Below are 21,760 nucleotides of genomic sequence, written 5' to 3'. Positions count from 1 at the left end.
TTTCTGCATAGTGGGGGAGGGGAGATCAGCTATAGGAGCTGGGGGTAGTGCAGTCGGTGCTGAAGTACCAGCTGCTCTTTAATAATTAATTCTTCCTACTCACATCCCTTTGAGGAGGGATGTCTGGAACACGGCATCAGGCTCAGCCAGCCTGCTAGAGGACGCACTCCTGTTGGTGGGGGGGGCTGAGGGAGAGACAGCGAGGGGGGGCGGTTCTTGGCATTTTTGGAGCACTGTAGCTTGCTCATGAATGAAAACCTGATGCAGCCCGTGAGGGGGCCTACTGTAGCCAACTTTGGCTAATTAAACTTTCTCTACCTTTCTTCTCCCCCAGCCCACCTCACCCCAGCCCCAGCCCCAGCCCTTTCTTGAATGGGGACCCTGTCTTGTAGTGCTGGGGAGGGGGGTATCATTCTGCTTGAGGTTTTAGGGCAAACAGACCCCGTCTTTTGCCCTCTGCCTCCGCCTCCTCCCTTCCTCCCCTCTCACCCCCCTTCCTTTTTTTTTTTTTTTTTTTTTTCTAGAAATAGCAGCCTCCTCCATCTGGCTTGTGCAGATGCCTGGAGCTGCGTCTGAGCAGACAAACAGAAATGGGCCGATTGCAAAAATGAATTTGTCAGCCTGGTGCCTTTTTTCCTCCCCTGTTACCCTCCCCCTTTCCCTGGTTTGGGGCTTGGACACCCAAGTCAGCCAACCTGCATGGCTCTGATCCTTCTGGGCTTCTGTTGGACCACCTGGGGGAGGCACTAGGTGATGGAAGCTCTCGGAGGCTGGGGAATTGTGGCCACGGTCGGGAAGGGTCAAGATCACGGTGCCTTCAGTCCCTGGTGCCTTTAGATGGGATGTCTGGGCTTGTAGCTTTTTGGTGAAGTTGTTGGGGAAGAGTGAAGCAGTCTCAGACTCATGACTTGGTTCAGACTGCTTGACCCTGCCACCTGTGACCTGGGAGGCACCCTGGCCTGGGTACTCAGGACCTGGGCCTGCCTCTAGCAGGGCCAGAGCAGGTGTGTTGGAAAGGGTTGCGTGGTGGCACTGGAGTCCAGGTTCTCCAAGGCACACCTGACTCCTGAGGAATTCAGAGGGAGTTGTTTGAGGGACAAGATCCTTGAGGGCAACACTGTGATCTTGTGGCCTTTGGGGTATACATTACACCGGGTCTCCCTCACTTGCCTGCCTCCTCCTCCCACCCTCTGCTAGAGTTTTTATTGCTCACCAGTGAGGTGGGGGGTGTCTCCCTAGGGTTTCTGCCCTACCTCTTCTAGCTTAGCTGTGAGCTTGGAGGGTGAGATGCAGCCAGTTTCCCTCATTCTTCCTTGCCCTGCTGTCCTGGCTGGAGGTGGGAGGTGGGTTTGGATCCTGGAGTCGGGTAGAGGTCTGTCTGGAAGAAAGAGTTGTCATGGGGTGGGGGACAGGGCCTTGGGGGGGCTGCCTACGTATGATGTCATGGAAGCTGGGCTGCTCAGTGGTTTGGCATCCATGTGTTAGGTCTTCCAGGGGCCACGCAGCTCCTGGTCCCTGACTGCCCGCTGAGACCCTCATAACAATAGTCCGTGAGTTTCTGTGGCAGAGTGGGAGCAAACAGCTCAGGTTTTAAACATCAGGCTGCCCTTTTCCCCCTTTATGCCCCACCCCAGACAAGAATCTGTGCCTGTCCTGATCAGGCTGTGAACGCTGCTTTGTTTCTCAGGAAGGCCCCAGCTGGTGGCTTTTGTTCACTTGGGAGCCTTGACAGGGATGTTGGCAGACACTCTGTACAGGTGGATGGGGGCCCAGGGCTCCTACTGAATCCTATAGGGTGGGGAGAAGTAAAGGATGACTGAGCCCTGAGCCCACTGTGAGTTCAGGGAGCTGGTCTCCTCCTCTTCTCCCCAGTGTGTGAGGATCAGCACCTTTAAGACCCAGAGAGTGGGTGGGTGAGGATGATGGGGGCTGGGGGCCGAGCTTAACCTACTTTTTGTGCCAGTGGGGCTCTGCCCCTTCTGAGCACACTGCTGCGGAGGTGCCTCTCACTACGGAGATAGGCTAGGCTACTGAGGCTGCTGGGAATTGTGGGAATTTCTGAACCTGTGTTCCCCAGCCCATGGGAAAGGGTGTGAGCAGGACTGGGCGCCAGCCCTGGTGTGGGCATGGGCTGAGTTGCCTGCCCACGCAGGCCCTGCCAGGACACCATCAGCCCCACCTGCTGCATTCCTGAGCTTGGCCCCAGCCCTGTGCAGCCTTAACCCACACCTGTGCCTGTTGGGAGCAATTCCGCCCCTTCTACTCTGCCCTCCCCAATCTGAGTTCATCTTTCTCCAGCCATAGAGTGCAGGCCCTGTGGGTGAGAGTCTGTGTGTGTGTGTGTTCATGTTCCTGCCATGGCTGGCTTCTGGGCTCCAAATGGACCCCACCCCTGGGAATCCTTGATGAGAATACAAAGCTTACTGAGAATTAATCCTGCCAGGAAGGTGGGGCTGTCCAGGAGGCAGAGCTGATTGCCTGTTCGAGGCTTGGGGAGCAGAGTTAGAGCTTAAACATCCAGCAGCTCTCAGCTGCCTCCGATTGCTTCCTGCTACCTCGCTTCCATTGGGTATTGGAGGGCCTGCCTTCATTTGGAAGCAAACGAATGAGATCATGTCTGGGGTGGATCGTGGGCTGTTTAGGGATGGGCCCAGGTGGGTGCGTGCTTAGCATCTGAGGCTTGAGGGCTAATTGTGGGGCTGGGGTGGGGAGGGCTGGAGGAGCGGACACAGGTTGGCAAACCCATGGTCCTGTAATATAATATCTCCTCCGTTACTGTATTGGCCTCAGGAGGGATGCTGCTGGGCCTTTTGGTGCCTTTGTACAAACTGGAAAAAGGTGTCCCTTGTTCTGGGTGGGCTCAGCATGTGTCAGGCCATGGCTTGGCAGGCAGAGCACGGGCTCTCTTCATACCTTGCTGGGCCAGACCTCCTTGCACAGAGCACAGCCTGTACAACACACGTAGTGCCCTGGGCTTGAGCCCTGGACCTCCAGGCCAGAGGTGCTGGATCAGGGGTGAGGTCTGTGACTGTCTCAGTTCCTGGAAACATAAGCTCTTGCCCTGGGCGTTGTTAAATGGTGGAGACCACGACAGAAGCACATCCATACTTCCAGAGTCGGGTGGTACAAGGGTCAGAAAGTGGGGAGAAGATGACTTTCCCTCTGGGAGTCCCAGCTTAGGCTGCTGCCAGGGAGTCTAGATCAGTCCAGCACCTCCTCACTGCCTTGGATAGAGGTCAGAAGCCTCCCTGCACTTTCTCCTTTGGTGCACACCTAGTCCCATGCCAGGCACCTTTGGGCATCTCTGAGGTCTCCACACCTGACAGTGGACACTTGTCTGAAAAGGAGTCTCTGGGTGTGGCCACCATAGCCGTTTCCTATCCCTTGGGCACTAGAAGCCTCATCAGTTAGTAAGAGAAGAAACCAGGGTCTGATCAAGATCTGCTGATTTTCTCTGTGCCCCTGGGCAGGCTTCCCTCCCTCTCTTCTCCAGGTATAAACTGACAAGCTCCAAGGTCTCCGTAACTCTCAGATTCCTGAGTTAGGGGCCTCTAACCCTGCTCCGTCTCTCCCCAGGGAAGCCGTTCTGAGTGCCTGACTGCCTCGCCCCGAAGGATGGCCTCGGATGGGCATTAGAGGCACGGCGGCCCCGGGCACCCGTCCCGTCCGTCTGTCTGTTATCGTCTGTCTCTCTTGACATCACCGCAGCTCCACCCCCTCCCGTCCCAGCCCCCAACGCCAGCTTCCTGCGGGCCCAGAGCCGGCATGAACTCTCCTAACGAGTCGGGTAAGAGCTGGGAGGTTGGAGAAGAGCACCCTGGGGTAGCGTTGGATGCAATGGGCCATGTGGGTTTGCAGTCCAGGCCAGCTGACCTTCAGTTTCTGAGCTGTAGGGGAACAAGGGGTCAGGAGTGGAGAAGTGTTGCAAGAAAAGGACAGGCAAACCCTGAGGCAGACCTGGGAACTGATGGTCCAGCCTGGCCCTGGGAGGGCGTGGGTCCAACTCTGCCCCCACACTTGTCCTCTCAACTTGGGGGCCTTCGGTTCCAGCTCCACTCTGCCCTGTTAGCCAAGACAGGCAGGCCTGAGTGGGGGAATGTGTATCCCTGAACCTCTCTGGGCAGTCTGGGATGATGTTGGAAACATTTCCTTACCGTAGCTGAATGCTCAGCTTCCTTTTTGTGGTGGTGGCTTCCTTCCTTGGTGGAATGTTTCTCTGTGTTCCATACTTTTTTCTTTGTGGAGGTTTGCAGAGCCCTGAGACTTAGCCTCTGTGTTTGGCTGTGTGGCATTGGGTGGGAGTGGGGTGACATGTTTTAAGCGGAGTCTTGGCTCTCTTTGGAGTCCAGGTGGACTACCCCTGTTCCTCTTGGGCCCTAGACATGGTTGATCCCTAATTTGGGGTCTTTTTCTCTGAGACTTCCTATTTTCCTGTGCTCCTAGGACCTTGCCCAGTGCTGTCAGAAATAGTCTATGGGTGGGACTCCAGGCAGCTTCATGTACGGGTAGATCTGGACGTGTGCCCATGAGGATCTGTCCAAGTAGCCTGAGCTGGATCCTCAGGAGTTTCCAGGAGGGTCCTGGGGCACCGTGGTCAGAGTCATGACTGCCTCTCTCCTTGGCTATCTCCTTCTGCACAGTCTTAAAACGTTCACAGTCCATGTTACTGAACTTTAACCCTCTGTGCCCCATCATGTCCCCCACATCCTTAGGGGCAGATGGACATTTCTCCTTCTTTTAGAGATAGGGAAACTAGGGCTTAGGATGAAAACCCGTTTGCAGGATGGTACAGAAGCAGCATCGGGAGGAAGTCCAGCCACCTCCCTCCCACCCCCAATTCCATTCCCCATCGTCCCTCCTGCAGGGTTGTGGTTCCCCTCAGATCCTCCTGCCTCTGCCCCTGCCTTTGCTCAACCGTAGGGGCTGGGCCAGGTGGGCTGTCCAGCTCTGTCTTCCTGATTTCTCCTCTGAGGCTGGGTTGGCAAAGGGAGGGAGAGGCCTGGTGGGTGTTCATCTGTCCCTTGTGCATCTCAGCTGGGCACTGCCCCAGCGTGCTCAGTTGTGCCCGGCAGGAGTGCCAGCTGTGCCTTTCCTCTGAGCCACAGCACCGACCTGTCTCATAGCCATCTCCAGCCATGGGACTGGGGTCTAACTCTTGGCCAAGGGAACAGAAGCTGCCCAGAGGCATCTGTTGGCAGCTTGGGAAGGACATTTCCTAGCTTTGGGATTCTTTCCCTTGCAGTGAAAGGTTATAATAATCAACCCAGGCTGAATGAAGTTACTGGGTTGCCTTTCTAGACACTGTTGGTCCGAGTTCCGCGTGCAGCTACTTGTGCTGGAGCTGGCAGGAGTGCGGCAGGAGCTGGAGGTGCCCGGCGGCACAGGCGGCAGGCAGCTTGGGAGCAGCTGCTGAGCCCTGGCCTGGATGGGCTTCCTGAGTGGGCCTGTGGCATTGGCCATGCCTCCTGGCTGGCTTTCCAGCTCCCCCCAGCAGGGGGAGATGCTGTCTTCCTTGTGTTGGGGAGGGCAGGGGGGAGTGGAGGAGGGGGCCAGGGATTAGGGGCTGTTGAGAGGCTTCAGAGCTGGGGTCACTGGTTGGGGGCATCCCTCTAAGGCCCTTCCCACAGCATGTTCCTGGGGTTCTGGGACTGGCTCTTCCAGATGTGGGGCTCCAGCTGCCCTGGGCCAGGGAGACGGCCAGCCGCCACCCAGCTCTTCCTCTTTGAGGCACCCAGCATCTGCTATTCCCAGAGCTCAGGCCGGCATCTGGGCTGGGGCTGCGGGTGCCCAGCACCTGGCAGAAGCCTGGAAACCATGTGCCCTGGGACTCCGCGGAAGTAAAACGAAACCACGAATTGTAGCCAGAGCACATGGGCATCCACTTCCCTGTGGACAGTCTGCAGAGAGCCCCAAGAAAGAAAGGTATGGGGCCGCGGGGCAGGGGACAGAGCTAGGAATGAGGGGAATGGTTAGTCCCTGGGGCCTGCCCCAGCCCCTGAGCACCTCCAGCCCTCTCCCTGCTTCCCCCGAACACTTGCTTCCCTGTCCCTAGGCACAGAACAGCAGGGCTGGGTAAGGGGCGGAGAGTTTTCTGCCGTTCCCTCTAGTTCCTCTCAGCGTAGGAGCTTTTCTGTTTGGCAAGTCCTTGCTGAGTGTCACCAACAAGCTCGGCCTGTGGGGGAACAGAAGAAAATATGAGATGGTCTATCCCTGCCCTCACAGTGAACGAGTTAGTGAGAGAGAGTATTTCTGGTGAGGGGCAACAGATGGAGACTTTGAGCGGTTTCCTTCTGGGGCCACCACCGTGGGAGTGGGAGCCCATCCACTCACCTCTGGGTCGGGCTGAACGCCAGCATTTGACCTTACTTACCTCTTTTGCAGTTCTGGAAGTATGGCAGAGGCCACCCATGGGGCTGTCTGCTTCCCTGAGGGGGCCATTTGCTGGTCTCTGCTTTCTCTCTAGGCAAAAGGGGGTTCGGGAATGGAGGCTTGCTTTCTTTTTCTGGAACTGATTGTTTCTGCATGTTCTCTTCAGTGGGGTTGAAGGACTGACAGAATCTGCCCCGGCCGAGGCTTGGCCCTACTAGATTGTAGGAGCTGCCCTGGGACCTGGGACCCGGGACCCAGGCCTGCTGTGGTCATACCCTGTCCTCTGTGCCCTTGCTCAGAGGAGAGGGCAAGAGCGAGGCCCGCCCTGCAAGCCAGTCTGGGTGGCGGCGGGGCCCTGGAGGAGGCGGCCAGCTTTCTTATCCCCAGCTTTCGAAGGAGACAAGCCTCATGACAACACCTACCTGCCCAGCACCTCCCAGAACCCTCTGCACTTTCTCTCCTTCCCTTTCCCAGGAGGGAGGGCAGCTGCCCCCTCCTTTCTGGGTGACCAGAGAAACTGGGGCATGGACATGGGGTGGAGCTTGGAACCTGGGTGTCCTGCCTCCCAGCCTCGGGCCCTGCCTCTAAGCCCCCAGGGAAGGCAGGCATGGAGAAATTGGGTGAGTGCTGGCAGGGGGCTGAGAAGTGGCCTCCTGGCCTCCCTTCTCCACTAGATGCCCCGGCACACCTCTGTGCTCACTGCAGATGGGCGTCTGCTCCCCTCCTTGTCCCTGCTCCATTATCCCACACTGGTTGGAGGCTTAGACTGGGACAGTGCAGGAGGCAGGGTCAACCCTGAGGGGAAGTGGAAGATGCCAGAGTAGGTGTTCACCTTTTTCCTGGATTTAATTTCAAATGAGAGGATTCAGCCAGCACCTGGCCTGGGACCTGGCACATGGTAGCTCCCGGGCCATGCCGATGGGCTCCAGCACGACTGGGCTTAAAGGGCAGGAAAGAAGTGGAGAGCAGGCAGGCCTGATGTCTGGCAGCTCACACTCCACCCGGGGTGCTCCTGGGCCAGCCTGGGCTTCCTACTATGCACAAGCAGACCTTGCCTTCTTCCCCATCCTGGCCTTTCGGACCCAGGAAATAGGAGCCTTGGAAGAGCTCAAGAAGCCAGCATTGGGCTCCCCGCCTCCTCCAGATTCAGACTGCAGCCTCTGAGGGAGGGGACAGAGTCACTGTGGTCTGGTGAGGACAGTGTTGGCTCTGGATGGGGCTCACGTGCTTCATGCTTAGTGGCTGCTCTGTAGGGTTTGCGGGATGATGCATAAGAGCGCTGGGTGAGAGGGGATGAAGAAGAGAAATGAACTGCAAGGAGAGGGGCTACAGCAGGAAGGATTGAGGTTAAACATTAGGAAGACTCTGTTACATCACCTGAATCTCAGAAAAAAAAAAAGACACTTGTCTGCACCCCAGGCCTCCTATCTTATGCCTTTGGAGGGTTCTGGGAGTGGCACTGAGGATTGTCTGGCTGTGTCTGATGCTTCGCTCCTCATTTCGTGGAAGCCATAATATCCCTAAGTCCCTGCTCTGGCCTCCTCTGGGTGCCTGTCTCCTGGGTGCGCCCATCTTCCCTAAGCAGGGAGGCTCTTTCCGTAGGCATCTGGCTGCTCCAGGTTCTGGGGACCCTGCTTTTAAGTCAAAGTCGTGGTAACTGATGACTTCCTCTTCTCCTGCCATGCTCACCTGTGCCTGGGGCAGACAGAGAGCCAGGACAGGGCCAGCCAGCCCTTCAGGTTGCTCCCAGCGTGGGTGGGTGGAGTCCTGGCTGGGAGGGGCTGCTGCTCCCAGCGTCTGGGCTGCCTTGAGTGTGCTGCCCATCACCCCACCGATGGGCCCTTGCCACGCCTTCCTCCTGAGAGGGCCTGGCTGGCCAGGACCAGGTTGCGGCAAAGGGTGGTGAACGAGGTCCCCAGACCTACCCTTAGTTGTCCACCAACACCAGGCCCCCGGGAGAGCACTGCTCCATTGCCTCTTTTCTAGAGTCTGCCCTGCCTGAGAAGCTGTGGCCCCGGACCCCCGTTTTGTTCCTGGGCCACCACTGGGCATCTCCTGGCAACATATACATCTTGCCACTCTAGGGCCCAGAAAAGCCTGTCTCTGCCACCTCCCCTATAGGTGTGCTCCCGCCACTCCCCACCTGAGGGCAGGAGACCCCTTTGCCACCCCTGGCTGGCAGAAGCTGGCTGGGAAACTGGGCTCCACGAGCTGCAGCCACCGTGTCCTTGGTTGGCCAGTTCCTCCCGGGCACCCGACAGGAGGGTGAGGTCATCCAGTCCAGAGAGAGGACAGGTGTCCCTGGCTCCATGCCTGGAGTAGGGGGCAAGGAGGGGGCAGGAGGGGGCTCCAAAATAGCAACTGTGACATCAGGAAGGGGGAGGGGGATGCAGACCCAGGAATAACCAGGCTATTAAAAGGCTCCAGTGAGGTCAAGGGGCCAAGTGGGATCTCTGTGGCAGTGGGAGGCACAGCTTGAGAAGCAGGGGCAGACCTGCGGTGGGCAGGGCAGGCGAGTGGCACCAGCCCTCATGGTGCATTAGCCCTAGGGCCCAGGGAGCAGGGGCTGCTCTGCCAGGCCTGAGGCTGGCCGGGAAGGGCTGGATGCTGGTAGACTCTCTACTCTTCTTGGAGGGACTCCAACCTCCAGTCTGTTCCTACTTGGGCATTGGGGGTTATTGTACCTGTTAACGGAAACCCTGGAAACCCTGGGGCAGCTTCGTGTATGCCCTTGCATGGAAGGCAGTGGAATGTGGTGGTTGGAGCTCAGACTTGAGTCTCAGACGTCCCAGTGCTACCATGTAAGCAGTTATATGACCTAGGGCAAGTGATTTCATCTCTGTGCCTCGGTTTCCCCATCTGTACCCATCTCTTGAAGTCATCATGCAGAATAAATGAGGCGATGTATGTGATGCTCTTAGTATCGCACTTGGTACATAGCCAAGGAAAGAGCTACCTGTGCTCTGAGAACGGGCAGGTGATGTCTGGTCCCCTTCCCAGGGCTGGGGCCAGGCCTGCAGAGGAAGTCTCCCTGCCCCCTGGAAAGAAGCTGGGCAGCCTCTGGAGGCAACACCCCAGAGTGGCTGGGAGGGAGCTGTCATTTAGCTGCTGTTTAGGGGTCTCCCCGCTGGGTGAGGGCGTGGGGAGACACCTCCCAACTCTGAGGGAGGGCAGAAGTTAAGCAAACCCCAAGGGGCTGTTAGAAGGACTTCAGGAAAGGTGCAAAGTTATGTCAGGTGGCCATGTCTGCCACCCTCTCCCAGACCCTTCAGAGTCCTTTACCTGCTCTGGATGGCAAGAGGGACGACAGAGGATCGGTCTGGCTTAGTTTCCAGCCCCTTCCTTGCTTGCTAAGAGTAGCAGCCGGAGCCGCTCCCAGATGCATTGGTACCCTGGCCTGTGCCTTTCCCAAACCCAGCCTCGGGCCACCCAGCTCTGTGGCCTTGGCCCTGAGTGCAGGCCCTCCCCTTTCCCATCCCCCTCGCCTGGCGCTTCCTCCTGGGGTAGAACGCGCCTCCCCCCCATGGGGCCTCCTGGCAGCCGCCCGCGGCTCCCTGAGCATGCTCCACCTATTTATAGACAGGGCCCTCCCCCAACTGCTATTTCTGTCTCCTGCCAGCTGCCGGCGGCTCATTCGGGAAGGAGGAGCAGGGAGCGGGGCCCAGAGCTGTCACCCGGGGCTGGGAGGGAACGCAGAGAGCCCGCCTGCCCGCTGAGCTCCTCTTCCTGTCCCGAGTGCTTAGCCATACCCCCGCTCCGGGAACCAAGGACAGGCGGGTAGCCGGACGCCCCTCTGGAGGAGAGCTAGGCCTGCAGCTCCAGCGCCTCCCGCCTCTCCCGCCGCCGGGAGCGCCCGGCCCAGCCGGATGAGGCGCCTCCCCACAGTGCGGGTCCCGGCGGCAGTGGCCTGAGGGAGCCCCTGAGCAGTGCGGGCTCCACCGACCACCTTCCCTTTGGTCGGCGCCCCGCCTCGGGCGGCCCCTCCCTGGCATGCTGCTGGTGCCCAAGGCTCAGGGGCTCGTGGAGATGCTGCAGACCATCTATGAGACAGAATCCTGTTTCTCAGCAGATGGGATGTCAGGCCGGGAACCATCCTTGGAAATCCTGCCGCGGACTCCTCTGCACAGCATCCCTGTGGCAGGTAAGTGCCTCCGTGTCCCCGCCTGCCCTCTGCCGTTGGGCATCTTTGTCCCTGGGGCTGAGCATATCTGGCTCCGAGCCTTGTGCAGATAGAGTCCTGCTCAGATCTTTCTTGAGAGCTTTTTTGAGAATATGCGAGGTTGGGGGAGCCCTGCTCAGACAGAGGGGGGCTTCCCTGCCTGATGCCCCTGGGCTCCTTGCTCAGAGCCTGCCCTGCCCCACGCCTCCCAGCTGCGCTCCATCGCATCTCTTCCAGGCCCTGTGGTACCCGGCGGGGTTGGCGGTAGCTGCTGGGGGCTGGGGGTTACTAAGAGGATCCTGGCCTAGTTGGCACTGTGGTCAGAGGGGAGGAAGTGGGTCAGTGACCTGTCTCCATGCTGCCTGCTCCCCCGGTTTGGGCAGGGGAAGAGGGCGTAGCTGGGTGTCTACAAGCATAGTGGTTACCCCAGCTCCTCTGGCTTGGTTCTTGGGGGCAGAGGGTCGAGTGCAGTGACTTCCACAAGTCCCCAGTCAGGACTCCTGAGAATCAGACACTTGGGGAGGAGGCTCGATGCCCTTGTGGTCTAGTTAGGCCGAGGCTTGCAGCCGGGATGTTGAGGGGCTTGCCTGCCTTAGCCCCTGTCCCCGCCATCTCTCCCCTTCCCAGGCCTTGGTTCATTCCCAGCCCCTGAGGATGAAGAGATATTACTTTGGCTCCGATGGGCTCGAGGATCCCCTAATTCTGCCACCTTCTCGGCAAGGACTTTTTTGTTCCTTGCCTGGGGGTGGGGTCCCCCAGAGCTGGGCCACTCCTTCCCTTACTCCCAGGAACCTGTTGGCAGCATCAGGCTTTTCTGGCACAGCCTTCCCACCAGGCCGGCACCACAAGATGCTTCCTCCAGGGAGGGGCCTGCTGGACTCGTGCCCGCTTGGCCCCTCCTGGCAGTGGCTTGGCACTGGAGAGAGAGAGAGGGGGTGTGTGTGTGTGTGTGTGTGTGTGTGTGTGTGTGTGTGTGGCGTATGGGGAGTCCTGGCCTCTGGACACATGGGTGTGAGCCCCAAGCTTCGAACTGGAAGGTGGAGGAAGTGTGTGCATTTATAGGTACCGTGATTTGGCTCTGAGCTGTCCAGGGATAAGGCTGCAGTGGGACTTGGATGTGTCAGAGGACGAATGTTTTGGGAAGATTTGGGAAATCCTTGGAACGTGGCTTGTCATCTGCCTGGGCAGGGATGCCCATGCAGTGTTCTAGTGTAGGGGCACAGCCTTGGAGACCAGCCCTGGAGGGTACTCATGCAGTCCCCTGAGGTGGGGACATAACCCTGGGGGCCAACCCTGCAGGTTACTTCTCAGGCCCCTAGGATGGGGTATAAACATAGAGGGTGGTCCTTGCCCTGGTCTAGTTGAGTCTGCAGGTCTAGCTAAAGACCCTGCCTGCTGGCCCCTAGCCCATAGCTTCTGGGACTCAAGATGGTCTTTTGGGAAGCAAAGGAATGGCTGTGTGGAGCATCTGCTTAGGGCAGCTCTACCCTGTTTGGCATATCAGTCCACCGATCCTGCCCTGTCCCCACTGTCCCTTGCCTATAGCAGCAGCCAGCAGTTGGCCTGAAGTTTCCTCCTCAGCTTGTTCACTTACCTCCTTTCACATTAAACCCCAGAAATACTGCAAGCTGGGACCCCTGCTGCCCTACCCCTTCCCTAAGCCTGCCAGTCCCCGCATGGACCCCAGCCCCTCTCTCCAGTTCCCTGTCTCCCCACCTCCATCCTCCACCCCCCACTGCCTGGCCTTCTGAGCGGTGGCTTGGTCCATGCTGGCAGGAGGGAGGCGTGAGTCACCTCAGCGGCTCGGGGAGAGGGCTAAGAATGTTCCCCCTGCGCAGCTCTGATGCCGTGTCTGTGACGCGGCTGGGGACAGATATAGGCCTGGAGCTTGGCTGCCTTGTTTTTTTTTTTTGGACTCTGGAATGTAAATAGATGTTTCAAATAGAAACACTTTAACCTTTGGGTTAAAAAAAAATCCACCCCAGATAAACACGGCCATGAGGGCCTAGGCAGCCTGGTGTTTTCCTCCCCACCCCCTCTCCCCATCTCTTGATCCGTCTCCAGACAGGATATGAAAGCCAGTGGCTGAAAAAGCAGGTGTCCAGGGATGCTTTCTTGGGCAGTGTGTCTTGCAGGCCTCCCTAGCCCAAGGGGTTGGAGAAAGGGGCTTTCCAGGATAGTGCATGCCTACCTGCTGCCTCCAGTAGCAAGTCTTTGGAACCCAGTTTTAGAGGGCAGTCTCTGCTGTCTGGGCTGTCTTGTTTTCTGTGATTGCCCAGGACCTAGCACAGTGCCTGGCACATGGATGAATGAATGTTGCATGGGGGGCTGGGGTCCAGGACTGCTGGCAAGATTCCTGGGCTCCGTTCTGAGGTTTGGACCTCTGGGTAAGTAGGGACAACTATAGTGAGTCACCCCAGTGGGTGAGCCAGAGCCTTAGCCAACTTAGCCCATAAGGGATAAGGGCACTCTCTGCTGTTCCTGCTTGAGGAGGGGGACATATCTCAGCTTCCGCTAGTGGCCATCGGAGGTCTTCCCTGATGGATGGGGTCTCCGCCTGTCTGCCCCGCCACAGCCCAGCGCACAGTGGGCACCGCCATCATCCAAGCTGGGGACTTTGAGTTCTGGTGTGAGATTCCCATGGACACAGAACCGGGGAATTCACTGCCTCCCTTCTGTGGGCCCTGGATCCTGTACTGGGTAGAGCCAATGCCTGGGCAGTATGCAGAACTTTATGGGAAGGCATGGAAGAGGAGCCTCCATTTCCCCCTGAGGGAGGGTGTGAATCCTGCTCGCGCCAGGAAGGAATGTAGTGGATGTTGGGAAGTGCCATGGTGTTCAGGTTTGGCACTGGGGCTTTCCCTGGATATTCTTACTCGTGCTCGTCAGACCGTTCGGAGCTTGGCTGAGTGTGTGGGTGTAGGGGTGCCAGGAAGGTAGGAAGGGCAAAATTCAGGTGTGGGAGTGGACCTAATATTATAATGTACTCAGTGACAAGGATATCAGATTCTTCTTTTGCTTTATTATCTCTTTTAGGAAGGTATTAGTAGCCATAGTTTACAGCTGAGAAATATCAGAGAGGTTAAGGAACTTGCCTAAGGTCACAGGGTAAGTGAGAGCTGGGATTTGAACTCAGGTCTCTGTGTAGGGCCACTGCTAATCCACTTCTTTTGTGCAAAGTTTTAAAAGGTGACCCTCCTTCTGGGTGCATACATCCTCATGCCACTGTGCATGGCTTAGTAATTGGAGGGGAGGCTAGATTTCAGCTCCAACTCTCCCCTCCAACTGGGTGCCCACATGCAGTGTACAGCCTACACAACCTCACGTGGTGGGCCTATCTGTATGCCTCCAAAGTTTGTGTTCTTAGAGAATAGAGACTATTCTGGCCTTGGGGAGCTCCTAGGGATTCTGAGAGGAGGCCTTGTTTTCTATAAATGCTTGAGACCACTCGGTCAGTGTTCTCCTTCTCTGTGGGGATTTCAGCCCATGGGGAGAAGAGGGCCCAGGAACAAAGTTGAACACCCACCCCCCGACTATGGACAACGTCTCCTGCCCCATCCCTTCCTGCCTCATCCCCTCTTCTTGTTTTTGAGACCCTCAGCTGTCCCTTCCCTGCCACACAGCTGCCAGCCAGGAAATCAGATTAACTGTGTCCACAGACACAGCTGTAACAGCTGTCAGGTTGGCTGCAGGAGTGAGTGCAGGCAGCTTGGGGACACTATGAGGCAGTGGTTCTCAAACTTTCAATTGCAGCAGAATTGCCAAGGGGATGATTAAAGTGCAGATTCCCAGGCCAGGCATTTTTTTTTCCCACTTCCCCCAAAAGGTTCAGGTTCTGTAGGGCAGCCCAGGCACCAGCCACTTTCACTTGTTTCTCAGGTGATTCTGATGTGTGTAGACTGGGACCGTGCTTGGTGGACAGCCTAAGGGCTCTGCGGACTGGGGTCATGGGACCCAGCAGCCTGCCAGTGGATGTCATCAGCATCCCTGGAAGGCGCCACTGGGCCTTGGGACTCCTGGGAGAAGGGCCTGTGCAGAGGGAGGGAGGCTGTCGCCCCAGTTAGAGGCAGATCCAACTCCCAGCAGCTTGTCAGTCTGGAGAGAGGATGTTTTGAGACATCAGGGAGCAGGTGTCAAAACCCCAGCGGGGTGGGGGATTATGGCAAGTGGCCAGGTGGGCAGGGCGCCCTGATGGACACTCAGGGCTGGGTTGTGTTTGGGGAGTGGGGGCAGATCTGCCCTGGGGCCCCTGCCATTCCACCCCAGGTGTGAGGCAAACGGTCCCAGCAACAGCTGCAGACTTTGAATGGTTAGTGTGCCTTTTAATTGCCTCTAGCTTTGTGCCCAAGCATTTCCTGGAAATGGCTGGGCTGTAGATGTGAGTCTACTTCTCCAGAAAGCATCCCAAGATCAGCCGCTAACTCCATCTTCACCAGTGACGCATGCTTTGTGCCTTCCACTAGGGCTCAGTGTCCCCTGAGCTTAAGGTCCTTCAGAGTCACAGTCTGCTTCAAGGTTTCCGGGGGTTCTCTCCGCTCAGTCCCCTTCCCTCCTGCATTCCTGGGCTCTGGTGTTCTGGGGGCCAACCAGGTGCTCTTGTCTAGATCCCTGGGTCCTTAATGTAGAGTTTGGCTCCTTGTTCTGTCTCTAAGTTTGGGACCAGCCCTCAGTGTTTCCCCTTCTGTTTATTAGTGGGGGGCAGAGAGAGCCAGAAGAGTCAGGATTAAGCACTGGCTCTTCCACCTCCTTTCCAGGTGACCTTGGACAAGTCTCGTCCCTCTTTGGCCTCACTTCCTCCTCTGACAGCTGGGGTAGTTGACTTGCTAATCTACATGCCCTTCCTTCGCTGACATTGTAAGGGTCTCTGAGGTCAGTTTCACTTGCTTCTGCCTTGCAGGAAATGGGACTTAGGGCCTCCCAAATCCTCACCCTAGGAGGGTGTGGAATCGTACTGGGGAGAGAGGTATCGCCTGCAGCAAGGCACGGTGAAATTAGAGACTGGGGAAGAATTTCAGACTCTGTGGAGCTGGGGACCCCAAGAGCAGGGACCACAACTCATGCTCATCAGTGCTAAGTAATGTTTTTGAGGGACAGAAGGGATCCCACTGCTGTGGCCTGAGCCACAGAGGACACAATGGCTCTTCTTGGAGATAGCATGAGACAGCCTGGAAGTGCTGGAGTCGAGAGGAGGTCTCTCCCAGAGGTTCCCTGTCTAGCACTGGCACCCAGTGCTGGCCGCTCTGCCTGTGTGGTGTGTCCCCCAGGAAGGGTTTTGTTTGTGTCAGGACCGCAGAGTGACCTTCTGGAGAGTCTGAAACGAGAGCTAAGGCTTCATTGTGAGCCTGGCATCCTTAGAATCCAGGTGGTCTGTAAGTTGGCCCCACTTAAAATACTTAGTAATTCTAAGTATTTTATCTTATGCACTTTAGAAACATTCGGAGCAGTGGTCCATAGGCTTCACTAGATTGCCAGAGGAGTCCAGGACACAAAAAAGTGTCAGGAGCCATTAATAACAGCCCTGACTAGCACCTCCTGACATCCTCCCAGGCCGTGTGCCAAGCTCCCCGCGTGCGTTCTCCTGCGCCTAGCAATTCTGGGAGGTAGGTGCTCTTCTTACCCACATTTTACAGATGCCTGCACGGAGCACAGGGAGGGACTGGGTGCCTTGCCCTCGTGAGTGGCGTGCCTGCCTGGAGCCCTAGCGTTCTCTTACCCCAGAGCCCTTGCTCTTAACCACTATGTGATGCGTGTTCACTTGCATTTACGTGAGGAGTTGTGAAAATTGCTAGGTGAGAGTCAGACCAGCTTGCACATGTGGAAATAGTCTGAATTGTGGTAGAACCTGTTGAACCTAAATTGGCCTCACTAGTCACATAAGAGCACAGAAATAGATCATGGGAAACTGTCCTTGGTGGGGAGGGGCCATCGAGTCATGGGCTGAGAGTGTGAAATGCTGTGCCCTGCCTCCTTCCAAACTCCCCAAGGCCAGGACAGGGACCTGGCCTTTCCCCATTCTCCAAGGGACGGAGGAGATAATTAGACACGTAAGGAAGTTGCTGACTCCCCAGCCTGGCAGGGGAGATCCTGAGGGCCTGGGTGCTGGTGGAGGAGTCTCCCCTCTCCAGAGGGCTGGTTACTCGGGGCTGGCTTGCACTGAGCACACGCCATGCCCACGTTGGCGGCAGGCTACACGTTTGTGTGCAGAGGGAAGCTGCCTGCGCTGGGAGTCAGGACACCTGGGTTTGGATCCCCGTTTTGCTGCTGCTTAGGTGGTGGGGTCTTCTGCACAGCAGCCTCTCTAAGCAGCTTGGTTTCCTGGCCGATGTGATGAGGGGGGGTTGGAATAGATGCTCTCAAAGGTCTCTTTCACTCTTTGCCCTCTTGGGAAGGCAGCTCCTCAGATCTAGGGAGTGTCTGCACGGGCCTTATTTCTGTCCCGTGTAGACATCCCAGACAGTTTAATGCACCCCTCCTTTGTACTCTATGCCCCCTGGGTCCCCTCCTTCTAGCATTCTGGGGCTGGTGGCTCCCGGAATAGGGTCTTTTTAGAACCAGATGCTAAGCCTCTTGGGTTTGCCAGCTGGGTCCACACACTGTGCCAGCCCCCTCCCCCCAAGTCTTCTCCAGGGGGAACTAAAGGTCCCATTTTCTTGCCAGCCAGGGTTCGCATGTTATGGGGACTCTGACTTGGTGATACGTCTCCAAGAGAGGGCTTGGAGCTGGGGCATGGCTTGTGGTGTGTTCAGAGCAGGAGGAAGGCTTGGCCTTGCTCTTGGGCAGCTGGATCTGTTTTTTATCGTGAACTCTTGTTCCCAAAGGCACTGCTAAAACCTGCTCCTCATGGCCCAGAGCCCCTTGTCTGCTTGGAGACAGTGTCCCTTTGCCTGGATACCCCTTTTTTAGATTAAGGCTGTGCTGGCAGTAGTCTTGGGGTAGCCCCATCAGCAAGTACATCATCTCCCCCAGAGGAGCCTCACTATCCCTCGTGTTGCCTGAAGACTCTCCCATGGGAGCCCCCACTGGGCTGATGGGGTCCCTGGAGAGGAGGCTGGCCCAGCTGGATGGGAAGGAAGTATCACTAAGGTGTTGCCACCACCCAGTTGTGCCCCTAAGCTGGGCTTCTAGGGCAGCCCCTCCTGAGCCAAGAGCTTGCTACGTGCAGGGCCACCCTGATGGCTGGAAACACACAGCCCTGCCCACCAGCCTCTCCGCATGGGCAGCCCTGCAGAAGGCCAGAGGACAGGATGGTGTAGCTGCTTGTTCCTGAGGCCACCACTCCCAGGGAGAGGAAGGGTCCAAGTGCCCTGGAAAGAGTAGAGTGTGGAGCAGGGTGGGGGTCCAGGGAGCTTGCTGTGTGGGCTGGCTGGCCTCTCTGGACTCCCTGCAGCTCTCTGGCAGAGTGAGGCCTGGGGGGTGGTGAAGAGAGGGCCTCCCTGAGTCCTTCACTTTCCCTGACCTTTCAAGGGGGCTGTTTGCTAGCCAGAGCTCCTGACCTATCCCCTTAAAGGACAGTGCCCCTTCACCTCCCTGCTTCTCTTTCCAGAGGTTCCCCAACCTTCCTGGATCCACCAGGAGGCGGCCAAGAGCCTCTTCCTACCCTGACACACCCACTTCTCCGTCCAGGTGCTTGGTTCTGATGGCAGCTGCTGCTCATACCAAGCTGGCAGAGGCACATATCCTCAAGAGGGTGCATGGCCAGCCAGGCTCTAGGTTCTGTACCCAGCAGACTCTAATCAGGGGGCTCCATGCCCCACGTTCCCTGACTCCAGCTGAGCAGCCATGGTCCTGTCCATTTTGGATGGGGCAGGTTCTACCTCGCAGACCCCTGGGACCCCTGCAGGGCCTGCAAATTAATATTCTTGAGTCGCCTGTGTTTCCCGTTTGCATGGGAACAAGGCTGTGTGGCAGAGCCCTCTGGCCACTCTGCCACCTGCATACCAATGGGTCTGCGGCTCCCGCTGCAGCTTGGCCTGACATCTTTGCTGCTGCAGCAGTTGAGAGTCTGGTGGGAGATTCCCCTCGCCTGAGCCCATGTGCTCTCTGCAGCGCTCCTGCAAGGGAAGCCAGCATTGTTGGCGGCAGTTCCAGCCCGAGGCAGGGTTATTTGTTGGGAGCCAGGAGCTCTTGGACCCCTGCCTTTCCCTGGGCGGGCTGGCATCCGGCTCCCGTAACCCCGGCGCTGCCGGGAGCAGCAGGTTGAAGCCCGTCCACCTCTTGGCTGAGTGATTAGAGTGCCCCAGGCCAAGCCAGTTTTGCCTAAGAACAGATCACCCTCCAGCCAGTGTGGGGCTGGGGAGGTCTGAGGTTGGCTGCTGGCACCTTGCTGCCACTCTGGACTGGGCTGGCCACCTCCAGGAGGGTGCTCTGCCATTTTCAAGGACCCTTCCTCCTGATGCTGGGGGCGGGACGTGGGTTGGGAGGGAAAGTGAGTGAGTGATTGCGTGTGTAACCCCACCCTCCTAGCCACATGTGGCCACTCCTGCAGATGTGGCTCTGGCCTTGTGGCCACAGAGTCGTCAGGACGGCTGGCGGGAAACCACAGAGGAATGTGCCCAACCATGCTGGGGGGAACAGCGGCTGGTGGGAACGGAAAGAGACATCCTGCTCAGGCTTTACCTCTCCCACCCCACCCCTGCTCCCACTGGGTCCCAGAGCCATATTCAGGCATGAGGGTGGCGTGGCCTTGGCCTTCAGCAGGCCTTGCTCTTGCCTTGGTGACACTTTGTTCAGTGCTGGGTTTCCTGGAGAGATTCAGACTGTCTAGATAGGTGTAGGGGCCTCTCTTAGCCCACCCTTTGCCCCCTCCTAGCTCCGTCTCTGCTCTTTAAAAAAAAAAAATACTTTCTTTTCCCCCTCGCCACTCATGTGGGATGGTGGTGGGGGCCTGGGGGAGGCGTGCTCATGATGGCAGAAGGTATTGGCAGCCATCAAGAAATTGGGGTCCTTTCTCCTCCAGGCCTGGGCTGGAGTGGGCAACGTCTTCCCAGCCTCTGTGACCTCCCTGGCTGTATCAAGGAAAGTAAGGGCTTTCTTTGGAGAAAGAAGTAAAAAGAAACAAGATGGGTTGGCCCTGCCTCTCTCACTTCCTCCTTCCCAGGCAGTGGTATCCTGCCTTCCCCTTCCTGCTGGCCTCTGGAGGCTTTGTGGGGTGTGGGCTGGGCTTGGGGCTCCCTGCTGGTGTAGTGTTTGCCCTGTTGCCCTGGCAACCACAGGGCAGGGATGGGGAGAGACATTCAGTGACCAGAGGCCAGTGTACAGGGACCAAGAGGTGGAGACCCAGTGCAGAAGGTTCCAGGGGGCTTATGAGAAGCCCACTGTCCACATGGGGTTAGGACTCAAGGTCTTGGAACCCAGCAGGCCCTGGACCACCTGCCCCTCCCCAGCTGGTTCTCCGGGACTACAGTTCTGAGTTCTCTGCTGAAGCTCCCGCCCTCCCCCTGCCCTTACCCTTCTTCCTGTCTGATTGCCTTTCCTTTCCTGTCTCCTCCTCCCACCTCCTCCCTGCGCCTGCCCGCCCATCCTCTCATCCCCCTCCCCCCAGGCACAGCTGCTGTTTGGCTCACTCTATATATAGCGGCATTTTCAGGGTAATTACAATAAAACTGTTGAAAGGAGATAATCCAGCAAAGGAAGCAAGTCTGACTCCCAGCCCCCTCCCGTCCCTGGCTCGGTGCAGCCCTGCACCGCTTTCCCTTAGGCCTCCTGTTCCCACCCCACCCCCATTCGCATAGCCCATCCCTCCTCCCCTCTCTGCCCGAGCTGAGTGTGAGGCAGAGAAGAGGGGAGAGGGTGGGGATGTCCAGGAGGTCTCCACAGGCTTCTCCTGGGCTTATCAAGGACCTTGGCTGCCAGCACCATCAGTTCTCAAACCAACCTCTGTGCCTCAGTTTCTCTTGTTGTCAGGGCTTTGAGGGAGGCATGGCATTGAGAGATAGGGAGAGGGTATAGCACAGTGGTTAAAAGCAGTGGATCTGGTTCTTCGATCACCTGGCTGTGTCTGGTCATTACTTAAACTTCTCTAAACCTCAGTTTCCTCATCAGTAAAATGGGGCAATAGTAGCACGTAAGTCATAGGTAACTATGACTTTTCAATGAGTCATTCACGTAAAATGCCCAGAGGTGTTAACTGTTAATAACGGTATCACGTGCTGAGTACTCACAACCTGCTGGGACTGTGCTTCATACTTACGCATATTTTCTTATTCAAGTTCATGGCTTCAGCCTCCTTTTTAATTAAGCAGAAGGCTGCATCCATAGAGCAGAAGGACTTCGCTTTCCCCCTCTCTCTGTTTTCCTTGAGTCTCCTAGTCCCTGGTAGCTGTCTGGGCCCCAGGCATGGCTGGGGTCTGGGACTGGGCCCACTGACCCCTTCTTGTCTCTTCTGTCCACAGTGGAGGTGAAGCCGGTGCTGCCAGGAGCCATGCCCAGTTCTTTGGGGGGTGGGAGTGGAGGCAGCCCCAGCCCTGTGGAGCTGCGGGGGGCTCTGGCGGGCTCTGTGGACCCCGTACTGCGGGAGCAGCAACTGCAGCAGGAGCTTCTGGCGCTCAAGCAGCAGCAGCAGCTGCAGAAGCAGCTCCTGTTTGCTGAGTTCCAGAAACAGCACGACCACCTGACACGGCAGCATGAGGTCCAACTGCAGAAGCACCTCAAGGTGAGTGAAGGGAGGCGCGGGGCGGGGGGGCGGGGGTGCCAACCAGACCTCCGACTCCTGCCTGGGCCCGGCTCACCCCCGCCTCCCTGGCGCCCCTGCAGCAGCAGCAGGAGATGCTGGCGGCCAAGCGGCAGCAGGAGCTGGAGCAGCAGCGGCAGCGGGAGCAGCAGCGGCAGGAGGAGCTGGAGAAGCAGCGGCTGGAGCAGCAGCTGCTCGTCCTGCGGAACAAGGAGAAGAGCAAAGAGAGTAAGGCGGGGCCTCCTGGGGCCACTGCCATGGCCGCCTGCCCCCTGCCCACAGGGGCCTGGCCCCAAGCACCCAGGTCCACTGTGCCCTGTCCCGCAGGTGCCATTGCCAGCACCGAGGTAAAGCTGAGGCTCCAGGAGTTCCTCTTGTCGAAGTCAAAGGAGCCCACGCCAGGCGGCCTCAACCATTCCCTCCCACAGCACCCCAAATGCTGGTAATGGCCCTGGGCAGGCATGGGTGGGCAGAGGTGCGCTGCTCAGGGGCTGCCTGGCTGCAGGGTGGCAAGGGGCTCCTGCCCTGTGGCCATATACGGGCCCTGCGATCTCTCCTAGGAG

The 21,760-nt window shown here is 57.7% G+C and overlaps 1 protein-coding gene across 6 annotated transcripts in view; it reads left to right on the top strand.

Moving 5' to 3' along the window:
- The window catches only part of HDAC5 (histone deacetylase 5), a 34,311-nt gene that overhangs the window by 2,012 nt on the left and 10,539 nt on the right, over positions 1 to 21,760 (top strand). For 2 of the 6 annotated variants that reach the window (XM_045526695.1, XM_045526694.1), the window contains exons 1-4: positions 10,012 to 10,510; positions 20,920 to 21,179; positions 21,281 to 21,425; positions 21,525 to 21,639. In XM_045526695.1, the coding sequence (XP_045382651.1) occupies positions 10,360 to 10,510; positions 20,920 to 21,179; positions 21,281 to 21,425; positions 21,525 to 21,639 (671 nt within the window). In that variant the 5' untranslated portion in view covers positions 10,012 to 10,359. Of the gene's footprint in view, positions 1 to 3,576; positions 3,788 to 10,011; positions 10,511 to 20,919; positions 21,180 to 21,280; positions 21,426 to 21,524; positions 21,640 to 21,760 lie in introns of those variants that run through there. The other 4 variants (XM_045526697.1, XM_045526696.1, XM_045526698.1 and 1 more) reach the window with 4 other exon arrangements.

Source organism: Lemur catta, chromosome 15 (genome assembly GCF_020740605.2).
Source record: "Lemur catta isolate mLemCat1 chromosome 15, mLemCat1.pri, whole genome shotgun sequence".
In the NCBI taxonomy this organism is placed as follows: Eukaryota; Metazoa; Chordata; class Mammalia; order Primates; family Lemuridae; genus Lemur; species Lemur catta.
The sequence above is the reverse complement of the archived record's forward strand: the minus strand, read 5'-3'. Positions and strand labels throughout refer to the sequence as shown.